Source organism: Rhinolophus hipposideros (assembly GCF_964194185.1).
Source record: "Rhinolophus hipposideros genome assembly, chromosome: 9".
In the NCBI taxonomy this organism is placed as follows: domain Eukaryota; kingdom Metazoa; phylum Chordata; class Mammalia; order Chiroptera; family Rhinolophidae; genus Rhinolophus; species Rhinolophus hipposideros.
Window position 1 is genome coordinate 10,447,927 of NC_138055.1, and position 24,100 is coordinate 10,472,026.

General features: G+C 38.5%; 1 protein-coding gene across 32 annotated transcripts in view; it reads left to right on the forward strand.

The window, feature by feature from the left end:
- Positions 1–24,100, forward strand: part of RBFOX2 (RNA binding fox-1 homolog 2) — a 257,128-nt gene that overhangs the window by 68,995 nt on the left and 164,033 nt on the right. For 26 of the 32 annotated variants that reach the window (XR_013994025.1, XR_013994026.1, XM_081060025.1 and 23 more), the window contains exon 2: positions 12,646–12,696. The exons of the other annotated variants lie outside the window; for them this stretch is intronic. Coding sequence is in view for 22 of the 26 variants with exons in the window: in XM_081060025.1 (XP_080916151.1) it covers positions 12,646–12,696 (51 nt within the window). In the remaining 4 variants the exon portion in view is untranslated. The remainder of the gene's footprint in view (positions 1–12,645; positions 12,697–24,100) is intronic. 32 annotated transcript variants of the gene reach the window in all.

The following is a 24,100-nucleotide window of genomic DNA, read 5'->3' on the forward strand; positions in this document are numbered from 1 at the left end:
AGGCCTGGATTAAGGTGAATGCTTTTGCCTTAGATAATGAAAGACATGTATCCTGAGGAATGGTTACAAATCCATAAATATAATAATACCCATACTACCTAACATTTATTGTGTACTTACGATATCCTGAATACTGTGTTAAGGGTTTTATGTGTATTATCTCATTAATCTTCACAGCATTTGTGAGGAGATGCTGTTATTGTCTTCATGTTTTTGATGATTAAATAAAAATAATACACATTCATTGTTGATAAATTAGAAAATACAGATAGGCAAAATAAAAAATGTATATCACTCATAAACCCAAACTCAACACTGAGACATGTAATCACTGAACATTTCGGGATAATAGCCTTCTAGATTGAAACAAAAAAGGTATGTATATGTGCTACATATGACTGAATGTGAGGAAAATCTGAATATAAAGATTTATGCTGTTTTTTCATTGAAAGTATGGGCCAACCTAAATGTATATACTTTTAGGGATATTGATGAAATAGGCAAATGTCTTTAAAATATTGATTTTATTTATGCATGCATATTCAAAATTACATATAAAATTATATAGTATTTTAGAAACATGTTTTCTTCTATGCTTTTGGAAGAACGTTTATACATACTCTACTGCATCAGAAACACTTTGAGTCTTCAGTTTTCCAGGGTATATATTGAGGTACAGCACTTTTTAAAATCTGTATCTGTTGAAGTCATAGATGTTTTTATTTCAAGCTACAAGTACCCATTCAGATAAGGTCAGGAAGGTTAGTTTTCTTCCTTTACACCGTGGTGTACACTGCATTGCTTTTCCAAACAATTTTTATTGAGGTGAAATTCACATAACATAAAATTAACCTTTCCGAAGTGAACAATTTGGTGGTATTCAGTACACTCATAGTGTTGTATAGCCACCACCCCTCTCTAATTCCAAACATTTTCATCACCCCAAAAGAACCCTGTCTGTGCCCATTCAGCAGTCATCCTCCATTTCCCCTTCCCTCCAGCCCTCATAACCACCAGTCTGCTTTTGGACACAAATGGAATCACACAGTATGCGACCTTTTGTGTCTGTCTTCTCTCGCTTAGCATAATGTTTTCAAGGGTGCTCTCCGTTGTAGCATGTGCCAGTACATTGTTCTTTTTCATAGCTGAATAATGTTCCTTTATATGTACATGCCATAATTTGCTTATCTGTTCATTCATTGATGGACATTTGTGTCGTTTCCGTCTGTTAGCTGCTATGAACATGTGTGTACAAGTATTTGTTTGAGTACCTGTTTTCAATTCTTTTGGGAATATATGTAGGAGTGGAATTACTAGGCCATATGGTAGCTCTATATTTAGCTTTTTGAGGAATCGCCAAACTGTTTTCTGTAGCAGCTGCATCATTTTATATTCCCACCAGCAATGTACAAGGGTTTGTCGATGTATTTTTAATGAGGAACACAATGAGATGGGGAAAGTGGAGAGAAAAGACTGTGCGGCCTTTGAGTTTATTAGAGCTGTGTATCTCAGATTCTGCCTGATGGACATATTAAATATTTAGCATCACTTCAGCACTAAGAATGAAATTTAGCTCAGAGAAATGTATCTAATCTGTTTTAAGTGGTGAACAGACTAAGAAATGAAGATCAGAGAAGTGAAAGAAGGGAAATTTAAATAAACTGGCAGATTCCTTGAGGGCGAAGGCCCTGTCCATCTTTGTGTCCTCCACATTTAATAAAATGTGTGGCATGTTGTAGGTTGTGTCCGGGGGTCCCCAAGACTACCTTAGGTGCTGTGATTCACTAGGATTTACAGAACTCAGCATACATATAGTCATACTCATGGCTATGATTTATAACAGTGAAAGGATATAAAGTAAAATCAGAAGGGGAAAATGTGTGTGGGGTGAAGTCCAGAAGACGTCAGGCTCAAGCTTCTAAGAGTTCTCTCCTAGTGGAGTCACACAGAATGTGCTCACTTCCGTCAGCAGTGAGTTGAGACTTGGTTGTCTACCAGGGAAGCTCATTAGAGACTTGGTGCCGAGATTTTTCTTTTTGGGGGGTGAGAGGGAAGGGCTGTTCATAGAGCCACCCTCTCTGCCTAGTACACACTGAATTCCAGACTCCCAGAAGGAAAGCAGCTGTCCAGCAGAAGCCATAGTGTGTGCACAGCTTAGGCACAGCGAACCGTTCCCACCAGTTCTGGGAAGAGAACCGCTCCGACATGTAAGCTGCTAGACACCAGCTGAGGCCAGCCGTGTAAGCTGCCCTTTCCAAGGATAGCAGTTAGGTCTGCTGTGTTCGTTCATTCCTTGTGCAGAGATGTTTAGTTCTTTAAAAAGTGTTGCTAGGTTCTGTGAAGAAAAATAAATTGTCATAGCGGAGAACCAGCAGGGACTTTACTGTCAGACAGACCTGGATTTTTGTAGGCAAATTGCATAGTTTTTTGAGCCTCACCTTTTTTTAAGTATACAGAGATATATCACAGAGTTTTAGTGAGAAAACAAAGTGATAATGTATAGAAAACACTAAGCATAATGTCTGTCCTGTATATAGTTAAGTGGCTGTTAACGTTTTGTTTCAGCTCACCTGTATAAGTCTGGGTTCAATCAGGAGAGAGACTACAAGTACCGTGTTCCCCCAAAATGAGACCGAGCCGGACAATCGGCTCTGATGCATCTTTTGGAGCAAAAATTAAATATAAAACCCGGTCTTATTTTACTATAATATAAGACCGGGTCTAATATACTATACTATACGGTACTGTTCTGTACTGTACTGTACTATACTATAATATATTATAGGCCTTATTTTCAGGGAAACACGGTAATTTGGACTCAGAATGTAATATAAAGAATTATGTACTACAACAGATGATTGAAGTACAGTGTTTCCCCAAAAATAAGACCTAGCTGGACAATCAGCTCTAATGCATCTTTTGGAGCAAAAATTAATATAAGATCCAGTCTTATATCATATTACATAAGACCCAGTCTTATTTTACTTACAGTAAAATAAGGTCTTATATTAATTTTTGTAAAATAAGATCAGGTCTTATATTAATTTTGGTAATTAGGGAATAGCTTGTAAAAAGTAAACTCTAATGAATAGCAGATGTAATATAATAGCAGACAGAAGATAATGTAATATAATAATGTGATCGATACATGATAAAATATCATTAATATCATTAGTATAAAATTACATGTTACCCCAGGGCTGAGATAAAGCCCCCAGAAGAAGAGCTCTCTCCCGCTTCCTCTGTCCCCCGCACCGGGGACTGAGATCTAGCCCTTATTGGAGAGGGCGTGGCTGTGGCTCTCTGAGTGGCACAGAAGTGTGTCCCTGTGATACTACCAGACTTGCAGAACTTGTTGGAAATCTGCCTTTTTAAAGTTGCCAGAAAGCTACCCTCTAGGATACTGGGGAAAGCTGTTCACAGGGGTTTGTCTGCACTCTGCTATGTAACAGCCCATGAGGGGTTCCTGGGGGAGGGTACTGGCTGCTGGGTACTGCTGGCTGCTATGCACTGCAGGAGCTGGGAAGGCGAAGGCTGCTGAGAAAGTACACTGGGGCCAGGAAGCAGAATCCTTTTCTCCTAAAATGTCTTCTCAGTGCCCTCTACTGACAAAGCTTGACATCATGCATGCTGGAAGAATGTTTAAAGGGCCCAGATCCATTTTCACAGAGCAGTCAAAAAAGGTGAATTTGGTGCTGAATCAGTTAATTGATAACCAGCACATGGGTAGAATGGTTATCTAATTCCAGATGTTCAGAAACCAGAAGATGGCAAGTAGAGATCTAAGAAACTTCAAATGTAAGTAAGACATGCAAAAAAATGAAGTTGGACTCTCTTCCCTTACACCATATACAAAAATCAACTCCGAATAGATCAAAGACCCAAACATAAAAGCTAGAATTATAAAACTCTTAGAAGAAAACATAGGGGGAAAATATGACTTTGAATTTGGCAATACTAGGTTTTTGGATACGACACCAAAAGCACAGATAAAAGAAAAAATAGATAAATTGAACTTCATGAAAATTAAAAACTTTTGTGTATCAAAGGGCATTTATCAACAGAGTGAAAATGTAGCCCACGTATGGGAGAAAATACTTACAAATCACGTATTTTATGATTCAAAATATAAAAAGAACTCCTACAACTCAACAGCAACAACAACAAATGTCCCTATTAAAAAATGGGCATAGGACTTGAATAGACATTTCCCCATAGAAGATATACAAATGGCCAATACATACATAAAACGATGCTCACCATCAATAATCATAGAGGAAATGCAAATCAAGACGACAATGAGAAAACAACTTCACACCCATTAGAAAGGCTATGGTAAAAAACAAACAAAATAAGTTTTGGTGAGGATGTGGAGACATTAGGACTCTTATGCATTGCTGATGGGGATGTAAAATGGTGCAGCTGCTGTGGAAAAGGGTATGGTGAGTCCTCAAAATATTAAACAGAAGTTACCAATAATTCAGCACCTCTGCTTCTGGGTATGTACCCAAAAGAGTTGAAAGCAGGGACTCTAACAGATATTTGTACACCCATGTTCACAGCAGCGTTATTCACAATAGCCAAAAGGTGGAAGCAACCTAAGTATCTATGAACGGATGAATGATAAATGAAATATGGTATATACATATAATGGAATATTATTCATCCTTATAAAGAAGGATATTCTGACTCATGCTGAACATTGGATGAACCATGAAGACTTACGGTAAGTGAAATAAGCCAGACACAACAGGAAAAATAGTATACAATTCCAATTATATGAGGAACCTAGAATAGTCAAAGTCATAGAGACAGAAAGGAGAATGGTGATTGCCAGGGGGTATGGGGTTGGGGAGTTTAATGGGTATAGAGTTCCAGTTGGAGAAAGTTCTAGAGATGGATGGTGGTGATGGTTACATAACAGTGTGAATGTACTTAATGCCACAGAACTGTACACTTAAAAATGGTTGAAAATTTTCTCCAATTTTATGTTACGTATATATAATCACAATTTTTTAAAAAAGAAAAAGAACTCTGCTGAAGCATATTTGTAGTATGATCTCAAACCTTAGTACCGGAAAGGGTAGATTGAAGGAGAATTTTATTTATTATATGTTACTTATGTACATCAAAATATAATTTTGTTATCATGATTGAATTTTAAGTAAAAAATAAGTAAGAACACGGTGGATTTGTAAAGGAAATTGGAAGAACTGGGAGTGTTAGCCAATGTGAATTGATCCCAGCAGTGACCTGCTTAGCTGTATGAAGCATTTATGTCACAAAAGGCAAAGTTGCTTTGGTCACCTTAGAGATAATCTCATTCAGTCTCTCATTGAACCCTGGAATCGATTTCCAACATCACTAATTTTTATCTAGTTTTTGAACATCTTCAGTGAGGCTGGTTGACCATTTGGCACATATTCCTAAAGAACTGACTTTAGAATAAGCTAAGAAAAATTGAAGGTTGGTTATTTAGAAATGTGTTACTTAGTTGGAATGAGTCCCATAGATTGATTCAATTTCTCAAGTCATTTGCAACTGATAGCCATAGAGGTGGGGAAGGATTTTTTTCTGGAGCTTCTCCTGTATGTTAAATACTGTGCTACATAAACTTCACCCGAGTTATCTCTTTATCTCTTACACAATTGAGAAAATTGAGGCTCAGAGAGATTAAGCAATTTAACCAGAGTGATGTAGTTAGGAAGTGACACAGCCAGTATTTATTTATTTGTTTGTTTGTTTTAAGATTTTGTTTTATTGAGGAAGGGGAACAGGACTTTATTGGGGAACAGTGTGTACTTCCAGGTCTTTTTTCCAAGTCAAGTTGTTGTCCTTTTAGTCTTAGTTGTGGAGAGCTCAGCTCAGCTCCAGGTCCAGTTGCCGTTGCTAGTTGCAGGGGGCGCTGCCTGCCATCCCTTGCGGGACTCGAGGAATCAAACTGGCAACCTTGTGGTTGAGAGCCCACTGACTGGCCCATGTGGGAATTGAACCGGCAGCCTTCGGAGTTAGGAGCATGGAGCTCTAATCGCCTGAGCCACCGGGCCGGCCCCACAGCCAGTATTTAAATCGCCATCTCTTTGATTCCCAATGTCTACACTTTCTCTAGTGCATCAGGAATGGAGCTAGTTTTGCCTTCAGTTAGCAGGTCTGAGGCATGAGTAGCATACATAGTTTGAGAGTTAAGAGTTCTAAGTTCTAGTCCTCTTCTATGTCTCCTTAGTTCACCGACTATGGACAGGGCAATTGTCTAAGTCAGTTTCCTCACCTTTGAAGAAAAGGGGTTTGATTGGTTACTTCTTAGAAACCTGTGACTGGTTTTGAAAAGGGGAAATTATAGTCTCTTTCAAAGGTGGGCTGTGAGGACCCAGTAAATTCCTGTGTCAGATATTAACATGAAAAATACTACTTATACCAGGGCATTTTTAACTTAAAAAACAAAACAAAAAACACCAGGCAGGGTATTTGAGATGGAGTGATGAGTGTCACAAAAAACTAAATCATCAGTTATCTTGATGGTAGGTGGAATAATGTTTTATTTTATCGGTGCATGAAAGCGTGGTTTACCAGTTACCAGCGGACCTTATGCCGGGACTATGTTGTTAGCTACTACCAGATTCATATCCCTTATAAGATGTTATCTTGTCTTTGGGTACCTTGAACCCTGTGTGGTTTTGAAGCAGCACGATGCCCTGTGGTTTGTTAGCAGTCTGTCTTCCTGAGACAAAGGTACTTATTGCTGATACTTTTGCATATGGACTTCAGGTATAGTGTCAGTTTCTGTGGTGTCCCCTTCCATGACCCAATTCAAAAATACTTGAAAAACAGTAACTTTGGCTGCAAAACAAGGTAGTGAAATATCCTGGAAAACTTGACTTGCTTTTTCTCCCCGGCCAGGATGGTCTAAATCAATCTTTCCTTCCATTGTTAAATGTATGTCAGATAATGTGCAATTCATTTTCAACTGGGAGTAAGTCAGTGAAAAGTCTGGGCTTGTACTACCACTGTCCAGTTTTGGTTCTAGAGGACAGCTTCATTTCTTACTTCCCTCTGCTTCCTTTTATTTTCTGCTCCCAAAAGTGCATGGTGACAAGAATTTATTTTCTTCCATTCTCAATATTTTTCTTTCATCTTGTGAAAGGGGTTTGATTTTGTTAGTCACATAAGAAAGACAACAGGGTGGGTTTTTAAATTTTGTTTTTACTTGCTTAATGTAACTTTCATTGTGCATTTCCATTTTCTTCACCCTGCTCCTACTGATAGAAGATACCATGTTTCCCCGAAAATAAGACCTAACCGGAAAGTAAGCCCTAGCATGATTTTTCAGGATGCTTGTAATATAAAATGAGCCCAACTGTATTTCCCTGAAAATAAGACTGGGTCTTTTATTAATTTTTGCTCCAAAAGATGCATTAGGGCTTATTTTATATTAGGAGCATCCTGAAAAATCCTGCTAATACTTATTTTCCGGTTAGGTCTTCTTTTCGGGGAAACACGTAGTAAGAAACACTCTTATAACAGAAGCAGGGTCGTTTGATCTTCAGTGTGGTTAAGTCCTCTTTTAGCACCTTTCTTTTAACTATTTTCAAAATGCCTAAGGAAATAGTACTTTTGTTTTTCCTCTCAGGCGCAGTATTCTGGGTAATTTTAATTTGGAATGAGCAAGTATATTGGCTGATCATTTAGAAATGATATTGATATTTTTCAGAATACTTTTCGAAACGTGGCTTTGAAATTGTCTTTTCAGGATGCATCAATCCATCATAGCATTGGAGATCTTGCCTTGAGGTCAGAGGCTTTTATCTGCTTCCCACTCTCACACACACTTTTAAAAAAGATCATCTGCAGTCCTGCAGTTCTTTTTGTGGACTTTGGTTATGTGGTGTCAGTCACATTATCTTGTAATTATTATGACTCTGAGCTCCTGAAGTACGTGGATTCCAGCACAATGCTGCCATAAAGCAATTGTTCCATTCACTCTGCCTGAAAAAATGAAGGATTTTTCTGCTTAAATGGATTTTTCAAACATAGGTGCATATGGGAGCTCCTAAGCAGCCAGTGAAAAATACAAAAGTCAGGCGACATTTTTCTTCAGCTCTGTGTCCACTGTACATGCACGATCCATCACAGTTGCTCTGTCGGCCAGTTACTTAAGGATCCGTCTGTTACTCTTTCACGTGTCCACTAACTAGAAGCTTCTAAACTGGTTTAATTGCTGTCCTCTAGTCAGTAAGGATCCTTGTGGTTGGTACTTTACTTCTTATATAGTATTTTTCTTTTTGAGCAGCCTCTGGGCCTAGGCAGAGTCAGTTTGTAACTCTTTCAGTCTTACGGGGCCAGCAGCTCCTGTATGGGCACATATGGTAGCTGCTGAAGACTTTTCCTCCTTAGAGTTCGATACATCTGATTTCTATCCCAGGTGTTCCATTAGCTTGTCTTGTGGTTCCAGCTCTGCTCTAAATGTTGGTTACTATTTTCACACTGATTACAGCCTCAGATCTGCACGTCTTGAGGCAATCCTCATCATCACTACCTGGACCAGGGAATGTTTTGTTGTTGTTGTTTTCTAGTTGTCATGAAGTAGCAGAAGTACTGGGTGTAGAGTTAAGACCTAAATCTGATGGCAGCTCAGCCATTATCATTAGCTATTTGGCCTCAAACAAATCACTTAATCTTCCTGAAATTTAGTGTTGTCTTCTGTAAAATGAGGGTTAGAAAGCCGATTTTCTGCAGTGTGAGGACTAAATAAGATTATGTGAAAGTGTTTTTGTAAGTTATAAACCTGAAACACTGGTAATAGTGATTTTTTTGGTTCTTTTTAATACTCTACGAAATACATGAATTTTACATTTTGTAAAATTCAAACAATTCAGATAAAGTATGCCCTTTCTGCCTTCCACAAATCTTATTCTTCTCCTTAGAGGTAACCACTGTTAGAAGTTTGTTGTGTATCTTTCTAGATCTTTTCTATGCATTCATTACTTGTTTATACTCATATAGAAATACGTATTTTTATATTGTGATAAAAAATGCCACACTGATTGTTATGCTATCATTTAATATTATTGAGATAGTTCATAGGGATTTTTATCTTTCAAAAGACTTACACAGAGGATGTTGAAATAGTACGATAGTTGACAATACTATTTCCCTATTATTATTAATGGAGACTTGAGGTTCTTTCTAGTTTTGCATGATTACAAACTGCAGTGCATTGAAAAATCTTTGCACATGTTTCTTTGAGCACATGTGCAAGTGATTCTCTAGATACAGAGATCAAAGATGTGAAATTACAGGAAGGTATGTGCATTAAATATTTTAATAATTATTGTTAAGTTGTTTTGCAAAACGGTGGTCCTAATATGGTTACATCCTGCTATTAGATGTGAAAGTATCTATTTACTTATTCATCTTGCCAATTTGTGATGCTTTCATTTTCTCCAATCTCATGAGTGAAAAGGTATCTCAAATCTAAAAATGTTCATAGGCAACGTGGTTTGTGAGTGCAAACGAAAAGGACTGGAAACAATTTAAATACATATTGATGGGGAAATAAGACAGGTAAATAAATTGTGATATGTTCATAAACTAGAAAACTGACAGTAGTCAAAATTAGTGAAATTCATCTTATAATATTGAGCAACAAAAAAAAGGAAATTGCTAAAGAATACTTACAGTAGGATCCATTTCTATAATCTTCAAAAACATGCCATGTTAATGCATTTTGAAGGGAGAGCTACATACATGGTGAAGTTGAAAGAGAGAGCGAGCCTTTGTCATTACGTACAGGCCACTTTCAGAAAGGTGGCATCTTCTGGGGCTGCAGAGTTCCAAATAGCCTATCTGGGCGATGCGCACAGAGAAGGGTAGTGCTTTGCCAAGGCAGGTGGAGGCGTAGATTCATTTCCGCTGCTACATCTCCATACCGCCTGTTGCATCTGTCTTTGCTAGTCAAGTTTTTGACAGTACTGGCTTGTAGGATTGTGCTTTTCTTTCCCTATAAAAAGTTTTCTACGTTGTTGAACCCAAGAATATGGCTTATACATGGACATTCTCTGGGAGTACTGAATCTGTTAATTTTGCTTTTGGATGTTTTTGGTTAGTTTCTTAATCATGTAATTCCCTTCTCAGATGACCTTGAAATACTCATTGTAAAGGAATAATATGGAATGGTTATTAGAGAAGAGAACTTGATAAATGGAAAGAACAGGGGCTTTGGAGTCTAACAGACGTGGGTTGAAGGTCTGGCTTTCCCACATAGTATCTGTGCTTTATTATCTCCCCTTCGCTGCTTTCTCTTCCTTCTTGCCTCCACCCTGAAACTACCATACCTGATCAGTGGTTCAGTATCTAGTGTTATCATTATCTTTTTCATCATCATTGTTAGAATTTGTAGGGCATGGTGTTGAAATAAATTTGTAGCATCCAGAACAAACAAGACACTTAAAAGTTTGGAAGGAGGACTGTTCATTGGTTACAGTTAAGCTGTATGTCTCCCCTGTAAAAATTAGTGTGAAAATAGCCAACATTGCCATAATTATTATTATTTTTAAATAATAGGTTTATTGACATATAATTCACAGACCATAAATCTCACCCTTTTGGTTTGTAGTATATAATCATCGAGTTGTGTATCCATCATCACTATCTAATTCCAGAATATTTTCATTACCAAAAATAAACCTAATACCCATTAGTCGTCACTCCCCATCCCTCCCTTTAAGCTCCTGGAACTGCTTATTCACTGTCTTTCTCTATGGAGTTTCCCATTCTGGATATTTTATATAAATGGAATCACACATTTGTGGCTTTTTGTCTCTGATTTTTTCCCACTTAGCGTGATGTTTTCAAGATTCATCCATGTTATATCAGTGCTTCATTCCTTTTTAAAATTGCCGAATAATATTCAGTTATGGGTATACCACACTTTATCCATTCATCAATTGATGGACATTTGGATTGTTTCTACTTTTTGGCTATTATGAACTAAGCTATTATACTATTTGGCTATTATGAACTATAAATAACATTTATTTATAAGGTTTTGTGTGGACTTGTTTTCACTTTTCTTGATTGTACCTGGGTGTGGAATTGCTGGGTCATATGGTAACTGTGTTTTAACATTCTGAGGTTCTGTCAAACTGTTTCCAAGGTGGCTGTACCATTGTACATTCCCACCAGCAATGTACGAGATTGCAGTTTCTCCATATCCTTTCCAACACTTGTTATTGTCTGACTTTTTGATTATAACCATCCTAGTGGGTGTGAAATATTAATACTATATCACTGTGGTTTTGATTTGCATTTCGCTAATGACTAATGATGTTGAACATCTTTTATGTGCTTATTTGCTATTTGTATATCTTCTTTGGAGAACTTCCTGTTCAGATCCTTTGCCTATTTAAAAATTTGGGTTATTTGTCTATTTGTTGTCGAGTTGTAAGAGTTCTTTATATACTCATATTCTGAGTACAAGTCTCTTATTAGACATGTAATTGGCAAATATTTTCTTCCATTCTGTGGGTTGTCTTTTCATGAGTGTCTTTTTGCCCCCAGCTTTATTAAGCTATAACTGATATATAACATTGTGCAAGTTTAAGGTGTGCACGTGTTGATTTGATACATTTATATATTTCAGAGTGATTAGCATCATTAGCTAACACCTGCGTCATGTCATATAATTACCATTTCTTTTTTGTGGGGAGAACACGTAAGATCTACTTTCTTAGCAACTTTCAAGTATATGATAAAGTATTTTTAACTATAATCATTATGCTGTACAATTAGATCCTCAGACTTGATGGTATCTTTTGAAGAACAAAAGTTTTTAATTTTGGTGAAGACCAGTTTATCCAATTTTCTTTTGTCACTTGTGTTTTTGGTGTCATATTGAAGAAACTATTACCCAATCAAAGGTCATGATGACCTTTGTTCTAAGAGTTTTATGGTTTTCGGTATATGATCTATTTTGAGTTAAGTTTGTATATGGTTTGAGATAGAATTCCAACTTTATTCTTTTACATGTGGATATCCAGTTGTCTCAGCATCATTTGTTGAAAAGTCTATTCTTTCTTTCATTGATTTCTCTTTTTTCTTATGCACTCTGTCAAAAATCAATTTATCATAACTATAAGAGTTTATTTCTGGACTCTCAGTTGTATTCCATTGGTCTGTATGTCTGTCCTTATGCCAATATTACACTATCTTGATTACTGTAATTTGTAGTAAACTTTGAAATCAGGAAGTATGAGTCCTTCACCTTTGTTTTTCTTAAGATTGTTTTTAGTGGTTAGGGGCCAGGGACGCTAAAGCCCCACAGTGTGAGGCTAAGAATTGTTCTTCCTCAAATCCCAGTAGTTCTCTGTTTGAGATATCCTGAGGATGATATAGATTTAGCTGCACAAGGAGGAAAATAGTGTTTATGAATAGTGTTCATGAGCAAATACCGATTTTCTTGTTTGTTTTTGTGTTTTGCCATGGTAGAGGCTGAACTGGGAACTGTATGTAGTTAGGTAGAGTGGAGTATAGCAACAGAACACCTTAACATCCAGTGCTGGAATTTATATTTGATCAATTTGGATGATTTTGATTATTTGGACCATTTTCTTTCATCTTATAGTTTGATTTTTCTTTTCTTTCTCTTAGAACGAGCCTCTGACCCCAGGTTATCATGGATTCCCAGCACGGGACAACCAGGTTGGTATCTGCTATTTAGAACTCAGATGGTGTGTGTGTGTGTGTGTGTGTGTGTGTGTGTGTGTGTGTGTGTGTATTAAAAGTATTGTAATCATGTTATTGAAATTGTGGATATTCCAGGGGAAAAATCACTTAAGCGCAGTCATAATTGCTTTTGTTTTTTTCTCTCCAGGCTATATAATCATTTTTCAACCATGTTTTCTTGATGCCTCATAATTCTAAGTGCTGGACTTGTTTTATTCTCTGCTACTTAGCTCCTGCCTGCACAGATTTTTTTTTTGAGTCCTGCAATAATCTACAACAAGAAAATTCCATTCTCTTCCCTGGGGGAATTCAGCCTTATGGTTTTAATCAGGGAAGGCTTGCTTGAGAAAGGGAAGTTTATGCTGCCTTTCTTTGTTAGATAGCGGGGATGACTGGAAAAAGCTCAGGCTCTATTGTGGGTTGGAGCAGAACTGCTTCCTGGGAGACATGCTGTGTGTGGTTTAGGTGAGTGTATAAAATGCTTCCCCTGTCTTTTGCTATTGGAAGCTGTGAACAGATGAGACCAAAGCAGAGTGACGATAGAACAAGTAAGGCTGCCTCAGAGACGGTGTGGCTTAGGACACAGCCTCTGAAACTTACCTCCTTGCTGTCTGGGGATATTGACATTCTTCAGGAGCCTTGAAAGGGTAGCTTCTAGAAATATCTTCGAATATTTATCCAAGAGTCCTTACAGAGTTGTCAGAAAAAGGGTGCCACCATTATTAGGCTTTTTCCAAGGGATACGTGTCATCAGAGTGCGAAACCAAAGTCGGTATAGTAGTTCCCCTTTCTAGAAATGAATGAATCTCATCAAAATCCCTGCAGCTGATTTGAAAATAGGATGGCCCCATAATCAACAGTCCTCTCTTTGGGGGGCCTTCCAGATTTGAGAGAATTTGCCCAATTCTTGCAATTTTGGTACTGGGTCGGCATCAGAATGGCCCTCGGAGGGATATGGAAACAGGGAGAGAAAAAAGGTTGTTCATCTCTGTGTTCATCTCCCAGTGGGATCATCACCTTTGGAATTTAAGATTGGCTCTATGAACGTTTTTGGTGAAAGATAGTCATTTACCCCAAATCTAAAGAGAATGTAGAGGGTTTTTTTTCTTCCTGGTTTGGGTCTGCCCTAGAGTTTCTGTAAGCTGTGACATTCATGCCCTTTGATAGTAGTTCTATATCCTGTTTATATATCAGAAAAAATACTGTTGCGTGGAGCTCTCCCCCTCAGGATTTGGATTGTGTAGGTCTAAGGCTGGGCTTGGCTGGGCAGGTGTTTAGAACTCCCTGCAGGTGGTGCTGTTGCGCAGCACAGCCTGTGTCTGGACTTCTCCAAAGGAGTGGTCTGTTCTCTTTCATCCTTGTGCTTCACCTGGGACCCTTCAAAACATACGGGCTCAAGGTCAGTCTCTTAATTCAGTCTTGCATACTAATGCAAATATTTAATCATTTATAAAATGTTGCTTATTTCGCATATAGGCTTATTTTAGATATAGGAAGGTAAAACTAATTGAGGTATGGGAATAGACTTACTGAGTTGAAAAGAATCTAGAAGGGTACAGTAGAATGCTGTGTTCTTCCTGTGGGGGTTACAGGTCGATAAGGAACCAGGCGAAAGGAATTAAGAGGAATTTTTTTAAAGCACAAAAGGGAGTCTGTTTTCTTAGAAGTACTTTATTTTCCCTTCCTTTTGCAGCAGGGACCCACTTCTGTAACCTGCACGTTCATTACTCTGACGTTCTCTGCTGTAGGCCTATGCAGAACCTTGGCCATGGTTTAAAGCTGCTAATTTACTTGGAAGCACATTCTGATGGTGACAGGTTTATTTTAGGTTACTTTCTTAGGCTTTTTTTTTTTTTTTTTTTTTGTACTCTGGCTAGATCTTTGCATTAGAGATCTTAGAGTAATGCAAATAGGCAAATATTGAATAGCTGCTTGTTGTGTTTGATGAATACAGAATCCAAATGAGTGCTGCTAATTAATGTGCCTAACCTTGTGAACTCTCACTTTGTGCTCTGAGATTTGAGAGGCATTTATCAGTGTGAAACCCTGGTCGCTGAGCAGCCTGAGCTGGGCAGAAACTGAACTTCTGATCTTACATCTCCCCTGAGTGGTTTGGCTCCTCAACTCCAGGATCCGGTGGGTGGGGTGAAGGTGAATTTTAATTGTGGGTCATTATTTGCTTTCCTTATTCTTTTGCTGTTCCTTTCTAAATAGATAGGAACCATCGCCTATCTATTGCTGCTGAAAGGATTTTTATCAGCATCTACTGGTGATTTTAAAAGCGATAAAATATACAGTATTTTTTATTGCCGCAGAGCACTTTCGTCAATGTTTTCTCATCTCATCCTCACAACCATCTTTTCAACCAGATATTCCTTTGGAAAGCTAAGGAAACTGAGACACTCAGAGATTAAAGTGATTTATCCAAGGTAACCAGACAAGTAGGTAGCTAAATATGAACTGAATGTTGTCTTCTCTTTGTCGAGGACACTTCCCTCTGTACTGGGGATTATTGAGTCACCCAGAGAAGTGTGGCTGTGCGCAGGTCTGCCTGCTCATTCATTTTACTTTATTTACCATTTGGGGACTTCATAGGTCCTTCGAGGCTAACCCGTAGAGCTAGGAGTCCATGACCTCTGGGAAGATTATTACAACTGAGTTCCTTAGCAGAAGTGGACCAGCGTTTACCTGTTTCAGTGACCCTTTTTGTCCTGTTGTGAAGCTCCTGGCAACAGATTTGAATTAAAAACCTGTGAAGAAAAGGAGGGGGAAAAATACCCTTCACCTTGTAGAGGTTTTGCTTTTTTATGCAAGGTTACCTCAGCCTCTTTCCCAGTCAGTTAACAGCTAGCTGTAGGGGATGGCAGTCCATTACTTTCAGGAAGCACTCCAAACACTTCACTGGGCTCGCTAATGCGGTCTCTCTGTAGAAGTGGAGGACGTCGTTGCAGAGGTGAAAAGCGGCTCAGAAAGGCTGCATATTTTATCTAAGGCCATGCAGGACTTGAGGTTGACGAGACAGTGTCGTGGTTTAGATTCCTCGCCGACTTTCTTTGTGATTATGTGTATGTGCTCATGTGAGTTCTCAAGTGTTGATTAAGACTGGAATATTTGGTGGGTTTGTAATATGTTTTAAACCAGAGAATATTTGTGGGCATTAGCTCCCGAGTTTTTGTACAGGAGGGGTCGAGGATCAGCAATTTGGTTCGGCTCGGTTCTGCCCAGCATGCTTACTGTTTTTGCTAACATTGTTTGTTTATTTTGGATGGCTTTCAGGGGCTCCTGGAAAGTACAGTGGGAATCCTAAGGCCAGCCCTTTGTCACCTCTTGGTGCCACAACTTTATGTCTGATATAATTAGGGTGACCTTGTAACGTATCATTCAAGTTGGAGCACTTTTGAAAGTGAGAAGGGATGGTAATGTGGAAACAGTCCTAGACAAACCCGGATGAATGGGACGTGTGGTCACTCCAGCTGTAATGGAGGAAACGCAGCGAACGTCCTCTTAACAAATGTGATCAGGACTTGCGATGATGGCTCATTGCCTAATAACACGGTGTGGGAACAAAACATCGCTGTTCGCATTTGAGATGAGAGGTGACAGCACAGACTGTAGGTGGGGCTCAGGTATTGAGTCAGCTATGGAATTGGGAATATCAGTAAATTATAAAAACGAATGTCTGTAAAGTACTTGACAGTTTATCGTGTGTGCTTCCATGTATATTCAGTTTGGGTCTTCACAATAGCTCTGCGAGCTAGGTTGGGCTCTATTATCCCTATTTTGTAGACAAGGAAACCAAAGCAGAGATTTTTAAATCAATGTCCCAATGTTACAAAGGTAGTAAGTAGCAGAATTGGACTTGAACCTCGGATTTTCAGCCGCCATGACTTGGATTTCCCTTTTGTGTTCTCCTGTCAGTGTTCCCTCTTGGAACCGGGGATATTCTGTTGCTAGTGTGACAAGATATTATGGAATATTTGGAGAAAATAGCAACATGAAAGGACTTTATATGACCTGTAGGTCCCTCAAAACTTATTTGTGTCAAGTTTTCTTTTTTTCTTATTTGTTAAAATAGTTTATGGTCCACAATTTATCTTTTTGTATTTTAAATATAAAGAAAAAAGATTAATGTCATTGTGTCAAGCTCTTTATTAGATTTTTTAAATGCTAAGTCAGTGGCTCCTTAAGAATTTTTCCCTTCAGTTTCGTAAAATTCTGTTGAAAAGCATCTTGTCCATGAACAAGACGGATATATTCACATGATTTACAGAAACAAAGTGGGAATATCACCTGAGATGTGTAAGTTGACATACGACGTTGGACAATTAAGTTCGCGAACTCATTCTAGAAAAAGTGCTACATGCCTCATTGCTGAATATCACTACGGTCACCTTCATAGTACTTCCCTTGGGAAGCTATGCACCGACGCCAGTGCCTAGTCCACCCTCCAAAGCAATTTTGGAACTCTTTTTCTGGAATGGCCATCAAGAGCTGTCCTCGTATTACCCTTGATGTCCTGAATGTCATCAAAATGTCTTCCTTTCAATATTTCCTTTGTCTTTGGGTAAAGAAAGAAGTCACTGGGGGCCAGATCAGGTGAGTAGGGAGGGTCTTCCCATACAGTTATTTGTTTACTGGCTAAAAACTCCCTCACAGACAGCGCCGTGTGAGCTGGTGCATTGTCGTGATGCAAGAGCCATGAATTGTTGGTGAAAAGTTCAGGTCGTTTAACATTTTCACGCAGCATTTTCAGCCCTTCCAAATAGTAAACTTGGTTAACTTTTGTCCAGTTGGTACAAATTCATAATGAATAATTCCTCTGACATCAAAAAGGTTAGCAACCTCGTTGCAACAAGTTCTGAACTTAATTGTCAGACTTACAAAATTAGAGATTTAAATTCAGAGTGACAACCTTACTTTTACTTTAGAGTATAGACTAAAATGACCTAAGGGATGGATATATTTTTTTCCAAAGGAATTTCTTCTTAAGAATTTTTAAAAATTTCCTTTTGTCTAGCCAGTTCTCCCTTTTATCCATGGGTGGACTTTAATTTAGTCCAACTTTTTCTAAATAAACTTTTTCAGGGATTTTTGATATTTTGATTGGGAGCCATAGACAATAGCAAATGCATTTTCTTTCATACTCATTTGGTTTGGTGGCAAAGAAATGATGGCTACTTTTCTGCTCTTGGGGAGAGTTGGACTAAGAGACATGGTGAGGATATTCAAGCTCTCGCTCAGTGCTTTCAAGCTCAAAAAAAGATGGCAACCACTAGTAAGCAATACGTTTTACATTGTGACCCATTGTGCACGCACACACATGTATGTGTGAATATAACTTAAAATTAGTCTTGCCAAGTAATAATTATCCTTATTATGTTCTAAACACTATGATACTTTCCATCCCATTAAAAAAATTGTTGGTGTGACCAACAATTGATTGACCAAAATTGATTTCCTGGACTCACTAATAACTTGCAATGTGTAGTTTTGAAAACAGAATTCTAATAATTGTCCTGAAATACAGCCTTAAACATAGTCACGTCCCTATTCCGTATCCCTCCACGCCAGCCCTAAGCAACCACTATTTTCTGTCTCTGTGGATTTGCCTATGCTGGACACCTCATATAAACGGAATCATGCAATATCTGGTCTTTGGCGACTGGCTACTTTCCCTTGGCATCGTGTTTTCAAGATCCATCCATGTTGTAGCATGTGTCAGTACTTCATCTCTTTTTTTGGTAGAATAATATCCCATCATATGCACCTAGAAGTATTCTTACGTGAGCCTACTGCCTACCTCTGTAATTCTGTTTCCATAGCTCTGCTCTTTACAGACGGAGTTGGCCTCCATGGGCATTCTGTCCATTCTTGCACTTGTCAAGCGTGATCCCAGCTTTGCGCCGGTGGGAACACGGTATCTTCCACCCTCAGATCTACAATGCTCTTCCTCCTTATTTGGTACAAAGTTTACTCCTCAGGGAAGCCTTCCCTGAGCGCACCAATCCAAAGTTGGCCACATACATAAATTGACTCTTCAGTCTTCTTTACATCTGTAATCATTATCTGAAATTCTCTAGTGCAGGTATTTTATTGTCTGTCTCTCCCACTGAAACAGAAGTTCTGTGTGAGCTGGGATTTTGCTTAGAGCAGAGCCTGGCATGTAGGAGATCAATAAATATTTGTTGAATGAATAAATGAATACTGTCCTCAATTTAATGCTAAGCCTTTGAAAGGTTTTAAGCAGGGAAGTGACATGATCTATTTACATTTTTTAAAAAACAACATGCTGATTGTTGTGAAGAATGAATTTTAGGAGGGCCAAAAAAAAAAATGCAACCTCAAAACTGTCTAGGCAATAACTTTATCATTTGTTGTGTTTAATATCATTTAGAGCTTAAACTTATTTGTTGAGTGAGAAACTTTATTCCACCCCACCCATCCCCTTCAGGATTTAAAATGACTGGTTCAGAAGTAAAATGTTTCATACCCTTTCTGTGTCTCACAATCTGTAATTTTCTAACTGCCCTCCCCACTTTGAACTAAAATACTTCTGATTTACTTTTAAATTACAGAAAGTATGAATGCACTTTCTTGTTTTCCTGCTAGGTTGCCCAGAACCCCACTTCCAGTCTTTATGTGTGGTTTATTCAGGCGGTGCTTCTCCCAGTATCTGACACGAGTGGTTGAGGGCCTTCTGTGGTGTCGCCTTGCGCCCTCTAGTGGCTGAAGGGCTGGTGAATGCGGCGGCGTCACGTTCTCCAGCCCTTTTCTCAACCCACGTGATCAGCCTCAGGCTTGTGATTGCATTCTGCAAATAGATTATAAGCTTTTCCCTCCTGGAAAACACCATTTTATTTCATCTGCTGCTTACTGCTATGTATTTAAATACCGTGCTTATTGTGCTGTTTATCAATTTTAGACACTTCTTTGGCTTCCTACTGTTGAAGATGAGAAATTAAGTTTTATAGACACTCTCAAAGAAACCATTTTTTTGGTTAAATCAGTGTTCATTATTGATTTATGATTGCTTAATGATTATGTTATGACTAAGTATTTTATAGCTGAACCATAAAATATGATTACGTTCCCTTTCTCATATACTTTTTATTTCCCCTGGAGTTATTAAATATACAGAGGGAGCCAAAAAAATGAATACATATTTTAAGAAAAGGAAAAACTGTATTAGAATTGTAATACAACGAATGCCGCTACTAGCTTTCATTTGATTAACGCCATCTTTTGAGCGAGCGTCATACTACACATTGCTACGTAATTCAATTCAACTTCGAAAAGTAGTACATAGAGAACATCTCTTAAAATGTGTACATTTTTGGCACCTGCACTGTACATAAATATATAGGAAATAAATAAATATATATTCAGTAATTACTTTTAAAAGGGCACTATTGAGATGTACATTCCATACCATAAAACCCTCATTGCGAGCGTACTTATTCAGTGATGTCACACACTTCTGCCACCATCACTGCAGTACAGTTTTAGAACATGTCCCCCCAATTTAGAACATACCCCCAAATTCTCTTGAATTCTTTTGTAGTCAGTCTCCACTCCCACTCCAGCCTTAGGCAACCACTGATCTGCTTTCTGATTCTATAAAATTGTCTTTTCTGGACATTTCATCTAAATGGAATCTGCGAAATGCATGTAGTCTTGTGTGTGACTTCTTTCATGTAGCATAATGTTTTTCAGGTTTGTTCCTGTGCTAGTCTCACTACGTCGTTACTTCTTATAGCTGAATCATATTCCATTGTACGGATATAAGCGTGTTGTTAAGCCATTTACCAGTTGAAAAATATTTGGATTGTTTCCAGTTCGGTGTTATGAATAATGCTATTATGAACATTTGCGTACAAGTCTTATGTGGACATATGTTTTAATTTTTCTTGGGTAGATTTCTAGGAGTGGAATTGCTGGGTTTTATGGTAAGCTGTTGCTTAACTTTTAAAGAAACTGCCAAACTGTTTTCCAAATTGGCTTGGTTTTATGGACCTTTTTGATTATAGTGAGTGTATAGCGGTATTTCATTGTGGTTTTGGTTTTAACTTCTATTTTCTTAATGATTAACGATTTGGAGTACTTTTTCATGTGCTTATTAGCCATATATATGTTGTCTTCTTTGTTGAGACGTGTGGTTAAGTCTTTTGCCACCTTTTTATTTGGTTTTTGTCCTCTAATTGAGTTGTAAGAGTTCTTTATATATTTTGGTTATGGGTTCTTTGTTATATTTACAGTTTACGGATACTTTATTTCAGTTATAAGATTTTACAAGACAAATCTTCCCCCCTCGCCTCAATAAAAAACATAACTATGTTTCATCCTAATTTGCTAAGTTTGAATAAACTACATAACTATTATACATGTGAAAGAGACAGTAAACAGACATTTGACTATCTCTGTTCAGGCCTAGTGATTGCTCTAAGGAAGATTGGCAGGTTTCTAGCGGCTTTGTTTGGCTGACACAGCCTTCTCCAGATCCTCAGTGACAGGCACGTTTGGGCAAGAAAGGACAAATTATGCTGCCTTCTGCGTGTCCTAAGGGATGTGGTATGGTAGAGGGTCAGCCAGGTTCATTGTAACTAAGACACTGTAGCTTCTATGTAAGGCTGTCTCATGGAAATTCCTCTGTAGAGTCTTTCCCTCTCTCTCTCCCTCTCCCTCTCCCTCTCCCTCTCCCTCTCCCTCTCCCTCTCCCTCTCCCTCTCCCTCTCCCTCTCCCTCTCCCTCTCCCTCTCCCTCTCCCTCTCCCTCACCCTCTCCCTCTCCCTGTCTCTGTCTCTCCCTCTCTCTCACCCTCTCCCTCTCCCTCTCCCTGTCTCTCTCTCCCTCTCTCTCACCCTGTCTCACCCAACCACCCACACATCCTGGCTTTGAGTTTAAGTATCAGCTCTGCCATTGTAGGCTGTATGACTTTGGGCAGGTTTTTTCTTTTTCTGAGCCTCAGTTTTTCTTCATCTATAAAATAGGAGTAGATCTACTCTGAAAGGTTGTTGTAAGATTAGAGATAGCATATGTAAATTTCCAGGCATGTCATGGGGTCAATAAATCATTTTTCTCATTTATTTTATACGAAAGAGGCCTTTGGGAAGCTTTCTAAGGAAATGATTAGTTCTCAATCTCTGCTTGTCTATTTCCTCATTTTCTTTTTGATTCTTAGTTTTTCACCATGTGAAATGAATTATATCTGTGGATTTGAAATTGCTAGCTCAGGAACATAGTTTTGCCATGTTTTCAAGAAAAATATGTCTGTGTGAGGGAAATGAAATATGTGTAAGTTTATTTACCTAACTCATTATAGGTCTTGGCAGTGTCAATAGAGAGAGTTGTTTTTGAGACTTTTATGACTTGAACAGAATCTGGTCCAAACTGAGCCAGACATGCAAGACTCTCTCCCACTTCCCGGGCTCAGAGTTACCCTCTGCGCATGTTTCTCCTGCTCTGTAGGTCTCCTCGCAGCCCTTCAAATACATGGCTTGGATATTTATTTCTTCCTAGTGCTTTTTGCTTGAAATGTTCCTCCTTTTCTCAGCTGAACCCTAAATATCCTTCAAGATCCCTGACCACAACTTAACCTTTATGAAATCTTTCCTAATTGCCTCTAATCATTTGAACTCATTTACCAGATTGTCTGTAGTGATAGTATTTCCATAAAGTTCAGGTCAAGTAAGTTTGGGAAATAATGTGAAGACTGTGAGTAAGTTATTTAACTTCTTTAAGGCCCAGTTTTCTCATCTGTGAAAGTGAGGATAATAGTACTTACTTCGGTAAGGATTACATTTTTAAAGATTTTCTAGGTCAAGAGTGACTCATTGGTTGATGCTGTGATGTTGCACTTAACCTCTCTGCCTTTAGCTTTCCGTGTAATTAGAAAGTCTCTTCTCATCTCTGGGCCCACGTTTCTTGTTTTTCCTTTATGAGCTCTTTTGGCTATAATGGGTTTGATTTTGTGCTTCTGGGGAGTTTCACGCTTTGTTGTGGAAACATGGGAACTTTTATCACTTCTTACTTCTGAATCCATCCGGGCTGCTGTGGATCTGTGTGGATGGACGCGTGACTTGAGCCAGAAGCATGGCTGGCTTTTCTCATCTCCCTTCTGTACCTGGTGTCTTGGTCACATCCTGTTTTTTATGCCACAGTCGGACTCCTTCCCCCACCTCTGCCTCTTTGCTCAGTTTAGGATTGCTGTGATTTCAGGCTGTCAGAGCAGCTCATATATGACTCTTGACAAAATTGCTGATGTATTTTGTAAATGGATGGATTATAACTTCACTGCTTGGCTTTCTAATAGGTTGACCTAATACTTGGTACATAGGCAATTGATTTATATTATGAGAGGTTTTATTGTGGCCATTAAAAAGAGTTACCTGGCTCAAGATTGTTAATCATTGCGACTGTTTGCAAAGGAAAATTACAGAATTTCCTTTATTAGCAATTTTCAAAATGAGACAATTCATCTGTGTAGAATGGCTTAGGGCAGCCAAGTAGTTAGCGTATTCTTGCTCTAGTGGTTAGTTCCACCAAGTAGCAGATGGTCTCACCACCAGCCCTGGCTACCATTTTGTGAATTACTTTTACGAAGCTTGATATATATATCTCCTCAACGCTTTATTCTTCAACAGACAACAATCCAAACCATACAACATGAATCCAACTCATTCAACAGATGATTTAGAATGAAACCAACTAGTTAAATAAAAGGGAAAAGGCCTCGTAGTTGGCGGCCAATATAGTTTTGTGTTTCAGTTACAGATGAAATGTTTTTATTTTCTCAGTAGCATTAGCTGTATACCATTACACTGAGCTGATTTAGGGTTTATTTAGAGAGTTGGGAATACAATAGATGCCTCAAGTTCTTGTGTTAGAAAATATGGTGCCACCAGAAAATAGTTTCAGCAAGGTCTGTGTAATCATGCATTTAAACAAAGGCCCAGCTCTGATCTATCTCACTAGGGTCTCATTACTGTGCTTAGCTTTTATCTGTTGACGACTATTTAATGAATTCTAGGCCTTCCTTGATCTGGCCCCAATCTTTTCCCATCTGTGTCGTAGCCACACTATGGGGTGTGGTAGGAGAGCTTTGAAATCAGATATGGGCTTTCATTCTAATTTCTTTCCTTCCAGTATTTTCCATGTTTAAATACAGTCCATCTTTGAATCGCTCTTCAGATGCTACCTCCTCCATGAAGCCTTCCCTTGTGTGCCTATTTGTGCATAGACTCTTAATGTCCACTGAACTGTAAGCACACTCCTCCTATTTAGTAATGGCGCTTTATTGCCATCTGTTAGGTTATGGGGAGCAGGTTTGATGACCTACACAGTTAGTTCTGTGACGACAAGCACCCCATCATACTTCTTGATA